General features: G+C 40.5%; 1 protein-coding gene across 1 annotated transcript in view; it reads left to right on the forward strand.

Annotated features, from left to right (window-relative positions):
- ppp2r5a (protein phosphatase 2, regulatory subunit B', alpha isoform) overlaps positions 1-13,412 on the forward strand; it is a 58,269-nt gene that overhangs the window by 22,920 nt on the left and 21,937 nt on the right. Inside the window, exon 2 of the mRNA XM_005731085.2 lies at positions 3,187-3,383. Within this exon, the coding sequence (XP_005731142.1) occupies positions 3,187-3,383 (197 nt within the window). The remainder of the gene's footprint in view (positions 1-3,186; positions 3,384-13,412) is intronic.

A 13,412-nucleotide genomic window follows, 5' to 3' on the forward strand; every position in this document is an offset into this window, starting at 1 on the left:
GAGGACAAGAGCGGCGAGGTCTATCGCGATAGCTTAATTTCTCTATCGAGTAAAAGTTATATCGCGATACATATCGTTATCGTTCTATCGCCCAGCTCTACGTATAGAGAAGGAAGGCAAGGGCTCATTATCCCATGCATATCCCATCATCTGTGAAACATGGTGGAGGCAGTGTGATGCCGGAGGGATTATAGCTGCCAGTGGAACTTGGTGACTGGTGTTTATTGATGATAGCTGTACTTTCTGCTCAGATTCAGTGAAATGCTCTAAAAATGATTGTGTGCTGCTTCAGAATAATAAGCACTGACCCCCAAAAGCAGTTTAAAAACAATGAAGTCAGTCACCTAACCTCAACCCACTGGTTCTTAAACTTGTTTGGGATGTTCCAGTTTGGTTGGGGGAAATAAAACGTCACAGCCCACAAACCCTGTGATCATTAACAATAGAAACAAGTTGAATGATAACACACACACACACACACACACACACACACACACACACACACACACACACACTGTTAATCCAAGATAAACTGCCTGAACCCCAGTGAATATAATTTTTAAGTTGCTTTAAAGGTCTGCACTAGTCCAGAGTCTAGTGTTCTTCCTTCCTTCCTTCCTTCCTTCCTTCCTTCCTTCCATTATTTCTTTCTTTTTAATCCCTCCAAGACAATGATTTACTATCCTTTTAAGCTGAAATGACAGTTGCTGGGAACCAGTTAGCCCTGATTATTCCAATCTCATATTTTCACTGCAGGTTGTCTTGCTGGCTGGCCTCAAATGCAGTGGTCCTCAGTATCAGTCTGTTGCTTCCCTATGAGTGTTTCTTTTTCTGTTGGTGGATGTACACAAACAAAAAGGAACAAAAAAGCAAAAATGTTTGGTACTTTGAGGCTTAGTGACCACTGAACACCATATCTGTACAAGTTGCTATCACTTCTAGTCATCAGCTGTCTTTACTTCCAGGTTAACATCCAGACACCTCTGTATAAAGTGGTGCATACGTCATTTAAGTCAGGCCAGATTACTTTGACTCAGCTGACATGCAAACTCTTTATTTTGTTCTTGAAAGTACTGTATCATTTACTTCCTAAGTCTTAGGAGCATCGGGTAACTGCTGTTGTATATCAGCACAATAGCCCCACGCGTCATTACTTGACAAATAAAATATTTGCAGTGGGGAAACTGAGAAACGTACTTTACCGTATTTATTTTGTACATAAGCTGTATTGCTCGTTCTTGGAGGCTTAACTCTGTGCTCCTCACTCCCTAGATAATACTGTGTGTTTACATCTTGCATGACTGCCCAGTGTGATGGCACCCAGGCTCACACATGTCTACCATTCACTGGGAGGAAATGGGAGCTATCCATGGGTCATTTTAACCACAGCACATTTAGGCTGCAGGGGGCATCATGGCCCTTTTACCTTTCTTGTTCCAGTTTGGTATTCTGTCTGCCCTTTCTGTATGGAATCCTTTGCGATCTGATACTTTGGAAAATTGGCATTAAGGCAAAGTCGTTATTAACAAGTAAGCATTGGTACAGTTACACTTCCATATTGAATTCACTCTGAACAGCAGCCAGTGGTCTGGCCAGCAGAGTTCAGTTGTATAAGTACCTCGTCAACGCTGCTGGAAAATTTTCACTACGTGTCAAAGTCATTGTGAATTTTTTGGCTCTGCCTCACTGTGAGATCTCCACATGTCTCACCATTTCATGGGGGTATTGCCTGTTCAGTTATGTAATATCACTCAATAACACAGTCTCTCACCCTGGCTGCTCATTCTGTTTAAAAGATTCTGTAGCAACAGACTGAGAGACCACAAATGTGTTTGCGTGTTTTAAGGCTGCAATTTTATAGTTTTAATGATTTGGTAATTTATTATTTCAACTGTTCTGTCTATCAAATATGATAAGATATTACAGTGGCCCTGAGGGCATATGCACTGCAACTTAGCAACATAACAGCAAATGGAAAAGCTCTATAAGAGCACACAAAACACAATAGAAATTGAATGAAACACATTAGAAGTGCAGCAAAAATAAACTTTACGCCAATATTTTTTCACCGTTTTAATGGTCACTGTAGTGGCTATATTAATTTCTTAAAGTTCTCTCTTTCTCTTATATTTATTTTCCACATAAACCTTTCAGAATAAAGCTCAAGATCCTGTTGAGACTTTTCCCCGCAGCACGCTGTGTAATAAATACTCACAAAGAAAACTGCGGCCATTACAACTTATGTCTAAAAATGTATTGTTTCATGCATCGGTTAAAACACTCTACTCCAGGTACACGACGCCCAGCTGGAAACACTTCACGCAAGTCGAGCTGCCCGAGATTCACAGAATTTACAGAAAATCTTACATTTTTGTGATTTATATCGTTATCGGGACAATAGATGTCTTATGTTGGGAGATTTTGGTCATATCGCACAGCCCAAATTCTTATTTTCTTTCTTCCTTTCTTAGTTTTTTTTTTTGGGGGGGGTCTTCTTTTCTTCTTTTTTTTCTTTCTATTTGTCTGTGTTTTGTTAAATTGCAGTCAGTTTGACTTCTCATGGCCACTGTATGAATCACATAATAAGAACCCTCTTCATTTCAGGATTTCTGGTGTCAGCATAGGTTGCAGTAGTTGCATAAAAATATGGCTTAAAGTTAATCGATTTACAAAAGTTTTCTGGTGATCAATAAATCAGTGCAACATATATATTGAATATTTATACACATGGAGGATGTAGATCTGTTTTATTCTGGTACTGCTCACATGGACTCTACTAGAGCTTTGCATGACTTAAATAAAGATTATTTTGAAATTGATCTGATACATGGCCTTTGTCAGCTCATCCACTGCCTCATGTGGGTGGAGCTTTTGTTCACACAGTCAGAGCTGAGTTAGGGATATCTGATAATGATGACTAGGTTGCCTCTGCATGGCAAATACATTTGTTGTATTGTCCGTCTGATCAGCAGAGAAGCTGTGTACTACTCATACTGTATTGTTTTGAATTGCCGAGAACAAAAATCAGCCTAAGCAGATGTCCTGTCACACAAACAACTCACACCATTTACATCATTATCCCAAATTGACTCTTATCTATAACTTGTTTCAATGGGGAATAAAATAAAGCTTTGTAGACTATATCAGCAGTGAATCAATGTATTTCCTCCTTTTGTGTGATTTCAGATGCCCCGTCCACAGAGCAGCAAGAACTGTTCACCCAGAAACTCCAACAGTGCTGCATGCTCTTTGACTTCCTGGACTCAGTCACTGACCTGAAAAGCAAGGAGATCAAGAGGGCCACACTTAACGAGCTTGTGGATTACGTTTCGACCAACAGGGGCGTTCTGGTGGAGCCAGCATACCCGGAGATCACGAACATGGTGAGGTTGCACATATGCATTTCAAACAACCTCATGCAATTCCCTAAACAACAGCCGCAATTAATCCCCACCTGCTAATTATTTAATAGAATAGATGGCTCATCTGTGTCCCGGTGTAACATCCTGTACACTTGAGCAGGATTAAAAATGAAGGCTGATCTTGTGTCTAGACAGGCGTGCCAGCAACGCACGAGGTGCATGCTCCTGTCCTCATGCAAAACCCTTTTCCATTTTAAGCACAAAGGCCATATTGTAAACACAGAAAGAGCACAATATTATTTGATTTATTTAAAGTTTTCTTTCTCTCTGCCCTTTCCTCTTCCCTGCTCTCAGGCTCTTTCACCTTCCTCTGAATACAAGTTGAGCAGTGTTTGTTAAAGTAGAACACATATGGGAAAAATACGGCTCGAGGACTAGAACTGGCCTGTGGGTTGTCTCAGCCCAGCCCCTGATTTCCTCAAAGCAAACATTCAACCCTTCCGGCACTTCTCACTGTGTATAAACAAACCTCTTCTGTGATGAACCACAGAAAAGGTAGCTGTATAACACTTAATGTTTGAATACAGCCCATACATTTCTTTGTTTTTTAAGAATTCAGATTTTATTTACTTTAAGGGTAGAAGTGTTTCTCATTTTAGGGTTTAATTTTGCACATTTGCATTTCCGCAGTCAGGAACTTTGTTGCATCATTTAAATTGCAGCATGAATTGCTAAATGTGTAAGTATGGTATAGTTTGTTTGTTTTTTGTTTTTTTGTTTTGTTCCCTCCCCGGGTTCTAGATGGTCCTCAGGGAGGAAACTATGCACATAGTCACGATTGGTGTGAATATACTAGATAGGGCAAAGCTCCTTTATCACCTACCTAACATAAGTCTCAGCATGTTGCTGTTATTTTGGGGCAGTTGATTTTAAAACAAAAGTTTGCGCAGTTTCACTAGACTAAATCCAACTTGCTGAAGGTATTTTTTGGTAGTCATGGAAGATGAAAACATTCTTTGGAATGTGCTAGTTTTCACTCTGGGTTTAAGATAAGATATGTGCTTCTGTTCCTTGTCTGGTGTGACTGCTCTCAGAGATTCAGTTTAATTCAGTTTTATTTATTGCCCCACTACATACCAACAGTCAGCTCAAGGTGCTTAATATTTTATTGTAAAGACCTTACTATATTAGAAGAAACTAGAACAATCACACGACCCCCTGTGAGCCAGCACTTGGAGCATGCAAAGATAAGAGAGTAATACTCAAAATATCATACAGTGGGGCAAAAAAGTATTTAGTCAGCCACCGATTGTGCAAGTTCCCCCACCTAAAATGATGACAGAGGTCAGTAATTTGCACCAGAGGTACACTTCAACTGTGAGAGACAGAATGTGACAAAAAAATCCATGAATCCACATGGTAGGATTTGTAAAGAAGTTATTCGTAAATCAGGGTGGAAAATAAGTATTTGGTCAATAACAAAAATACAACTCAATACTTTGTAACATAACCTTTGTTGGCAATAACAGAGGTCAAACGTTTACTATAGGTCTTTACCAGGTTTGCACACACAGTAGCTGGTATTTTGGCCCATTCCTCCATGCAGATCTTCTCGAGAGCAGTGATGTTTTGGGGCTGTCGCCGAGCAACACGGACTTTCAACTCCCGCCACAGATTTTCTATGGGGTTGAGGTCTGGAGACTGGCTAGGCCACTCCAGGACTTTCAAATGCTTCTTACGGAGCCACTCCTTTGTTGGCCGGGCGGTGTGTATTGGATCATTGTCATGTTGGAAGACCCAGCCTCGTTTCATCTTCAAAGTTCTCACTGATGGAAGGAGGTTTTGGCTCAAAATCTCACGATACATGGCCCCATTCATTCTGTCCTTAACACGGATCAGTCGTCCTGTCCCCTTGGCAGAAAAACAGCCCCATAGCATGATGTTTCCACCCCCATGCTTCACAGTAGGTATGGTGTTCTTGGGATGCAACTCAGTATTTTTCTTCCTCCAAACACGACGAGATGAGTTTATACCAAAAAGTTCTACTTTGGTTTCATCTGACCACATGACATTCTCCCAATCCTCTGCTGTATCATCCATGTGCTCTCTGGCAAACTTCAGACGGGCCTGGACATGCACTGGCTTCAGCAGCGGAACACGTCTGGCACTGCGGGATTTGATTCCCTGCCGTTGTAGTGTGTTACTGATGGTGACCTTTGTTACTTTGGTCCCAGCTCTCTGCAGGTCATTCACCAGGTCCCCCCGTGTGGTTCTGGGATCTTTGCTCACCGTTCTCATGATCATTTTGACCCCACGGGATGAGATCTTGCGTGGAGCCCCAGATCGAGGGAGATTATCAGTGGTCTTGTATGTCTTCCATTTTCTGATGATTGCTCCCACAGTTGATTTTTTCACACCAAGCTGCTTGCCTATTGTAGATTCACTCTTCCCAGTCTGGTGCAGGTCTACAATACTTTTCCTGGTGTCCTTCGAAAGCTCTTTGGTCTTGGCCATGGCGGAGTTTGGAGTCTGACTGTTTGAGGCTGTGGACAGGTGTCTTTTATACAGATGATGAGTTCAAACAGGTGCCATTCATACAGGTAACGAGTGGGGGACAGAAAAGCTTCTTACAGAAGACGTTACAGGTCTGTGAGAGCCAGAGATTTTCCTTGTTTGAGGTGACCAAATACTTATTTTCCACCCTAATTTACGAATAAATTCTTTACAAATCCTACCATGTGGATTCATGGATTTTTTTTTTTTCACATTCTGTCTCTCACAGTTGAAGTGTACCTCTGGTGCAAATTACTGACCTCTGTCATCATTTTAAGTGGGGGAACTTGCACAATCGGTGGCTGACTAAATACTTTTTTGCCCCACTGTATGATTCAAAGGTAAGAATAGTGAGCTGGACATACTAGGTTTTATCATGGTATAGACTTGTGGTTGCAGCCGGTGGCCTGAGCAGCCCGATTTCCTCCCACAGTACAGTAATGAGTCATGTGCAGCATTTAGAAACACAACAGTCACTGCTGCAGTGATTCACTCCACACTGCAGATCATCATGATGGATACCCGTGAGCACAGGCACAGCTGAGTCGAGGAGTCTACTTACTAATGTGGGTAGCAGTTCATGTCATGCTTTAAAGCTACTGATTTAGGGTTTGATTTATGTGAAATTTGTAACTCTTAAGGTGTTTTTAACAGTGCAATTACTCAGTTAATGGTTTAGCGGTAGTAGCACGTGGGAAGTCCATTGGCAGTCCATGGACTGCCTCTCTACCTGCAGAGAGTGTCTGTTGTCAAATGGAGGCAGTGTCAGAAGTACAGCCGGTCTGTGGGCCACTCCTCTTTATGCTGTTGTGGGTGATCTAGAACAAAAATATAGACATAGGTTTGCGGTGGCTGGGGTGCAGTGACCTGTGGTTCTGTCTGGGTGACCCTTTTCTTTTCTTTTTCATATTTTCTTTTTCCTTTGGTGTCTTTCTTTCTTGTCATCATAATTCAGTTGCATATGAAATGCATTGCCAAACCCCAATGTGTCTTTAAACATATAGAGTTTATGTTCTGTTCTATTTTTGAAACTAAAACAGGAAAAGAAGCCAAAAAAGCAAAACTTGATTACAACTGCACAGCACACAAACGTCAAGCTTCCTCACCATGAAAAGAGAAATATTACGCTGACTTTCAGATTTTTGTGGTTAAACTTTTAATGCTCTCACAGTAATGGCAAGTTGTGATCTACTTGCTTAACACCATCTTTGCGCCACCTGTCTTGCCTCCATGTTGCTCCATGTCTCTAGGGAGGGCACAGTTGACTAGCTAAACGCATATGCATGCACACATGGCATATATCCACACTTTCGTGGTAAATAAAAGCTTTTTAGATGGTTATTTTGCCATCTGCCTCGGCCTGGCATGAGAGATTGCTTCATATTAATTCAAAGTAATAAAAACAAAACAAAAGAATGTGTTATAATTTCACTCCTAGAGTCATCATAATAAATCATATTAAGCCATTAAAAAGCAATAGCTGTTGTGGTTAATTTATAATTATACACAAGTTATTAGTTATTTGCCTGCTCATTAAAATATGCTTTGATCCGATGCGTGCAAAATATGCTTTTGCACTTTTTCAATCATGATGTGTGAAAAGTGTTTGAATGAAAAGCGGGGAGAGCAATTTAAAAAACAAAAAAACCAACAACAACTCAAATCAAAATGTAGTGATGACCGTTTCATAGCAGTAAATGTCAATAAATGTCAGTAAATGATGCAATTTGTTTAGCGTTTTAGTTTGTAGAAACATGGTTAGTAAGACACCAATCAATCAGTGACAGCTGCGCCCAGCCTCCCCTGTATGTCATGGGCCATGTAGACCAGTAGTTAATGGTAGACTCAAATGCACGAGTCAAGAAGAGCGTATCAACAGGTTTAAATATAAACTGAGAGATGACTTTAAGATGACTCTGGGGAACTGGGGCAGACCACGGAGGAGGAGAGAGCCAGTATTCTGGGAGACTCGAGGAGTTATTTCCCATGATTTTTCACAAGGTGTATTCAGTGTGAGTGCAGAGGGTTCAGGTTACCTGAACTCATTTTAACTTAACTCTACTCTGCTTCGGTAGTGTTTCATTTCAGTTGAGTACAACTACATTGTCAGTGGGGTCGTTATAGCAAGGCTGTCCAAAGTTCCCGTGACCTCATTTGTATGCAGCACAAATACAACAAAACAATGTAGGACATTGAGGCATACAGCCCACTTTGATTTTAACTGGGCCAGACCAGTCTAACTCTGCTTTTTATCAGTGTAATGACACATTTAAAGTATGCATTTAATCCCTGACAAATCTTACTATGAGAAAAAGAAATTGAGTTTCAACAATATGCAAATTTTTCCCACATGACAAATGTGAAAAATTACAGTAGTTAGCTCATGGCCTAGACAATTGTTCATTAGATACTTCTATAGTAGAAACTGAAAATAGGAATACGTAATTATTTATGCCGAGTTTCAAATGTGGCGGGTTTGATTCTTGTAGAGAAGTTGCTCCCATGACTCATCCAATGAGGTCAGTCCCTGGCCAAATCAGTGGTATGCAGTCTTTTGACTTAACATTTTCAGCTTGACTCAGCTCCCTTGGAACCCTGGCCGAATAGGCAACAAAAATGTACCAGGTACTACCATTTAATGAAAAACCCTAAAAAAAAAAAAGAGTAGAGTTGAGTTAATTTGAGACGAGTAGGTGCTAGTGGAAAAGAAGCATTAAAAAGCTGAGGGAGAAATCCTGAGGGAGAGGCCACTACTTTGTTCTTCCGCAAGAGCAGAGAACATCGGAGCAGGCAGGTGAGTTGAGAAGGTGAACCCGCTAAAGGTGCTTGCAGAAGTGAGAAGTGGACCAGCTCGACCAAAATGGGTAGCTGATTCTGGTAAATGGTCCACACTTCACCTAAGGAAGCAGGGAGACAAAGGAGTTAGCGCAGGGAATCGACAAGTTTGCATGAGTAACATAGGTAAGTGTGATTTCCAGACAGACAATCGGGCAGAGACTGGGTGCATAAACAGGTCCATAAATGTAGGCTATTAATGAGGGTGATAAGTAACAGGTGGTCAGGCTGCAGTGTGGAAGTCTGGGCTCCACCCAGAAGGTGAACAAACCTCTGCTCAGCTCCTTTAGGAACCGGACAGAGTTGAGGGACCAGAAAATGTAATAAATAAATGAAAAAACAAGCCATTGTAGGACTATGAGACTGTTACCTTGAATTGGATAAATTCTTACAAAAGGGGGATGCTTTCTTTCAAGGTTGGATCTCTGCCAACCTGATAACCTGCCCTCACCAGCAGGTTATCAGGTTTGTTACTTTAAACACTCCTGGCATTGTCATTTCTTTATAATCTCATTTGTCAGTGCTGCTTATAATAGAGAAACATGGGTTGAGCTTAAAGGGTAAGCCTGGTTCACAGCTGTCTGTACAGACAGGCTTCTGAAAGAGGTTAGACAAATAGCAGCGGCACTATCAGAAAACTGGTTTGATAATAGCTCTCCTGCATACTCCATGCTTGGCGTCACATGATAATGAAGAGGTGAGTGTTTAAAGTGATGGCAGTGATTCTGCTGCAGAGAGGACTGCTTTGATCACAGGAGTACAACAGGAAGATTTCTCATCTGAGTGAAAGGTGGTTTTTGCCTTTTCTGACAGCTCTATAATTAGTGTTACTTCACCTCTGTCAGACAGTTTTCATTAGTTTGTCATATGGAAAGACTGCAGGTTTAGCTGAAAATGAGATAACTCCCCTTTTATTCCCTTGATCTCCTACATTTTTCATTCACTGCATTCAGTGCTTGCACTTTTGCCACATCCTCCTCCCCCTCTCTCATCCTGTGTGTTGCTAGGTGTTTGGTTGCTACTGCGCTCACCCTAAGACTGACCCAGCTTCCCATCATCAGCGAGCCTACGCTGGTTTCAGCTGCAGCACCGTCACTTAAGAACAGCTTCTTTTTTTTTTTTCTCCCTCCTACGTCACTTTCACATGCTTCATTTTCCCCTGCGTGAAAATTTCTCACTCGCCTCCCATATTTGCCATCCTCCTACAGTATTTTGTCTTGTTTTGTCCAACTGTAGTTATTTTTCAATATTGTGTGGTGACTTGGGGAATTAAATAAGCATGCCTGCTCCTTGCGTGGTGAAATATGTTACATAGACGGTGTGAATCAGGACAAAGAATAGCCAATGAAGTTACGGCTCTTCTGAGATGTTAAATGCCTTACTACCAGTGGTTCAGATTATTCCTTGTTCATTACTCTTGAATGTTGTGGGCATTTGGCTGTCATCTGATTTCAGCTCAGTCAATGATCTGTCTCCAACCAAGAAAAGTTAATAGAGGTCATTTATCTATCTTATCAACTTCGGCATAGTCTACAGATCAGTGTTTCTGCTAGAGGACCGATGAGGAAGTCAGATGCACAAGTTTCATCCTTCATCTGTCATATTTAATCTCATTGAAGTAGACATAAGTGGACAGATTTCAGCTGAATAGTAGGGCTGCCACAAACGATTATTTTGATAGTCGACTAGTCACAAACGATTATTTTGATAGTCGACTAGTCACCGATTATTTTTGCGATTAGTCGACTAATCAGATCATCATCCATTGGACGTACAGCGTACAGCTTATTGCACCAGCAGCATCTGGTCTTATATAACTATCATTAGCTTACAGCTTGAAGTGTTTGTGCTAACTAAAAATAAAGACAAGATGGTAGTTTATTAATTTTTAATGAAATTTGCAGATTGTTTTGGTGAAGTTTAATAAACTCCTTACTTTCTAAAATATAACAGGACACCGGAGTATATTCTCCAGCATCTCACACTTCCGATAATCAGCTGTCTGCTTGACAGTTTTAGCTGTGCAAAAACTATAACTTTAATCTCAGCCAAACCGATTTACTCAGGAACAAATAAAATACTAAAGAAAGCCAAACAATAACATTTTTAAGTTATCTAAGTGACTTATATATATGCTTAACCTGACTAGCGAAAGACGGCGGTGGGTTTGAAAACGATTTGCCGGGAGTCCGGTGTTCTCACGGCTCTAGTTAGCCTTGCCCCCGCCTAGCTAACGGGCTAGTGGGTAACAGACGTCTCCGAAAACGTCGGAGCGCTTTTGAAAATATGTGGTGTCTTGATAAACTGAGCAGATATTTGAGGTTTACACAGCTACATTCTCGCCTGAAAATATGGTAAACGTTTATTTTGTGACCCAGAAAGAATAATAAGAGTAAAGTTAAAACTAACTAGCTGCCGCCATTGTTGACAACTGCGCTGGGCTGCGCTATGAATTCTGGGACACAGCTTCTTCTTCTTCGGGGTTTAACGGCAGCTGGCATCCTTGTACATGCAGTGCTGCCATCTTCTGTTTCAGTCCGTTATTACACTCTTAAATCCTACTACTCATTCCTGCGTCCTTTGTGATCTTACAAAGCTTCAAACGATGCGTCGACTATTAAATTAGTCGTCGACGATTTTAATAGTCGACATAATCGTGACTAGTCGCGACATAATCGTGACTAGTCGACTAATCGTGGCAGCCCTACTGAATAGACACAATGGTATTAAGCCATATCATATTTTCTGGGTCCCTTAAATGTTTTTTTTTTAACTTTATTTTTTTCTACCTTTTTTGAATGTTTAAATAAAAAAAAACATACATTACATGTGTACAGCAACAAGATAGATCTCTGCTGACTTGAAGGTTGTAACGTTTGTCGCGGTTCGAATTTCTAAATTATGCAAATATATCAAAGTCATGTTTGAGAGTCCAGTGGGACCTTATAATTTACACTGGCAGAAACCCTACTATAGGATAATATATTTTACAGGCATCTGGAAAGTTACCTAAAAACAAGTGATGCATCCTCGGATCTGGTCAGACCTGAAGCTGTAAATCTTTATGTACTTAATAAGTGGAAATGAATTTCCCCAAGAGGCTACATGAGAAAAAGGGATGTTGTGGAGGGTCACATCTACAAGCGGAACTCAATTCTGGTCAATATTAAACTGCTACTGAGAAGAGTAGCTGTTATAGTTAGGCCCTAATTGTGCCCCCTTGGGAAAGTTAATTGCTCACCTGGATGTGCTGTGTTGCATGTAATTATCATGCAGAAGGTATAAGGTTATGTGATGTGCCTGTACTTAATTATTCAGGATTGCTGGAAAAACCTGAGTAGGAGGCGATATGTTGTGTAGTGTTCCTCTTACAGATTAATCCACCATCATTGTGTTCTTTTGTGAATTTGACTAAATAACACAGCGTCTTTCAGGATAACGTCACATTTTGTCAGTTCGTCTTAGTTCTGCTAACAAGTCGGTAGTATTGGCTCGATTCACACAGTGAGGGCTGAAATGGGTTTTAGTGTTGATTTTTAATGGATGGAAATGCATGTAGTGTTGTATGTATTTAAAGCTACTTTTGGATGCTGCTGTATACCTCCATGTTTAATCATTTGGAGTCACTATAGAATCACTAAGTTTTATGTATTTGCCATTGGCTGTAAACAGCTCAGCTTTAAAAAATTTTATTAATTAATTTATTTAATTTTTTGGAGAAGTGTTTTAGTGGTCTTTATGTGTGCAAAAGTGGAGCAGCAAAGATAATGAAGCCAATTGGCTCGTTGCAAGAATGAGGTTGGAGACGTGACAATAAGCCACCATCTGAATGAGTCTCTTCCTTATCTAGTCTTTAAGTCTGATGTCCTTGGCCGTTTCCGGGTCCAAACTCCTCTTCAGGTCCCAAAGTCAAACAAACACTGCAGCAACACTGAGAGTTAAAAACTGTCTAAATTCTTTCATCTTTAATAAAATGATCAGCATTGCGGCTCTACCAGGTGTAACAATTAAGTTTAACATCCAGGCATCCACAAAAACAGAATTTATGAAATGTAACAGAGTTAGAAGTTAGCAGGAAGTTGGTTCACTAGTTTCTACCCAAACATGATATACTATGTTCTGACTGAGAGATTTCTGAAAAAATTCTAACGTACAGCTCTGCTTTCTCTTCCGACATAATTGAAGACAAAAAAAAATAACAGCAGTGACTTTTTTAGTTTTGCTGCAGTTGGGCTAGTTGGTATATAATGATGTGCTATGTGGTGCCTAGCTACACAGCTATGGTTAGCATAACATAAACACAGTGAAGCTAGATGATGAACGGTAACTTTTTTTCCCCACTTGATAAAAGTTAACGTGATGGTTTCCTGAAGGTTAGAGACAAAAGCAATCGCATGGCAGGATGCTGTAACTGGACCAAACTTCAGTCAGGAGAACAGCTGAGATAGTCCATCCACAATACAAGGTTTTCCATTAACATACTGCTGCATGGGCTGGGCTGTCGTTACCTCGTAAGGTTTTAAAAACTGAGCTTTAAAATGAGGTGATAAAAACCGAGAGACCATTCCCCCTTTTTTTTTTTTTTTTTTTTTTTTTTTTTTTTAGGGGCTTGTTCAGATTAAATAGAACAATATACAGAGCATTAAAACATGTTAAAAACAC

This window comes from Pundamilia nyererei, unplaced genomic scaffold (genome assembly GCF_000239375.1).
Source record: "Pundamilia nyererei isolate P.nyererei 1_Seehausen unplaced genomic scaffold, PunNye1.0 scaffold00041, whole genome shotgun sequence".
In the NCBI taxonomy this organism is placed as follows: Eukaryota; Metazoa; Chordata; class Actinopteri; order Cichliformes; family Cichlidae; genus Pundamilia; species Pundamilia nyererei.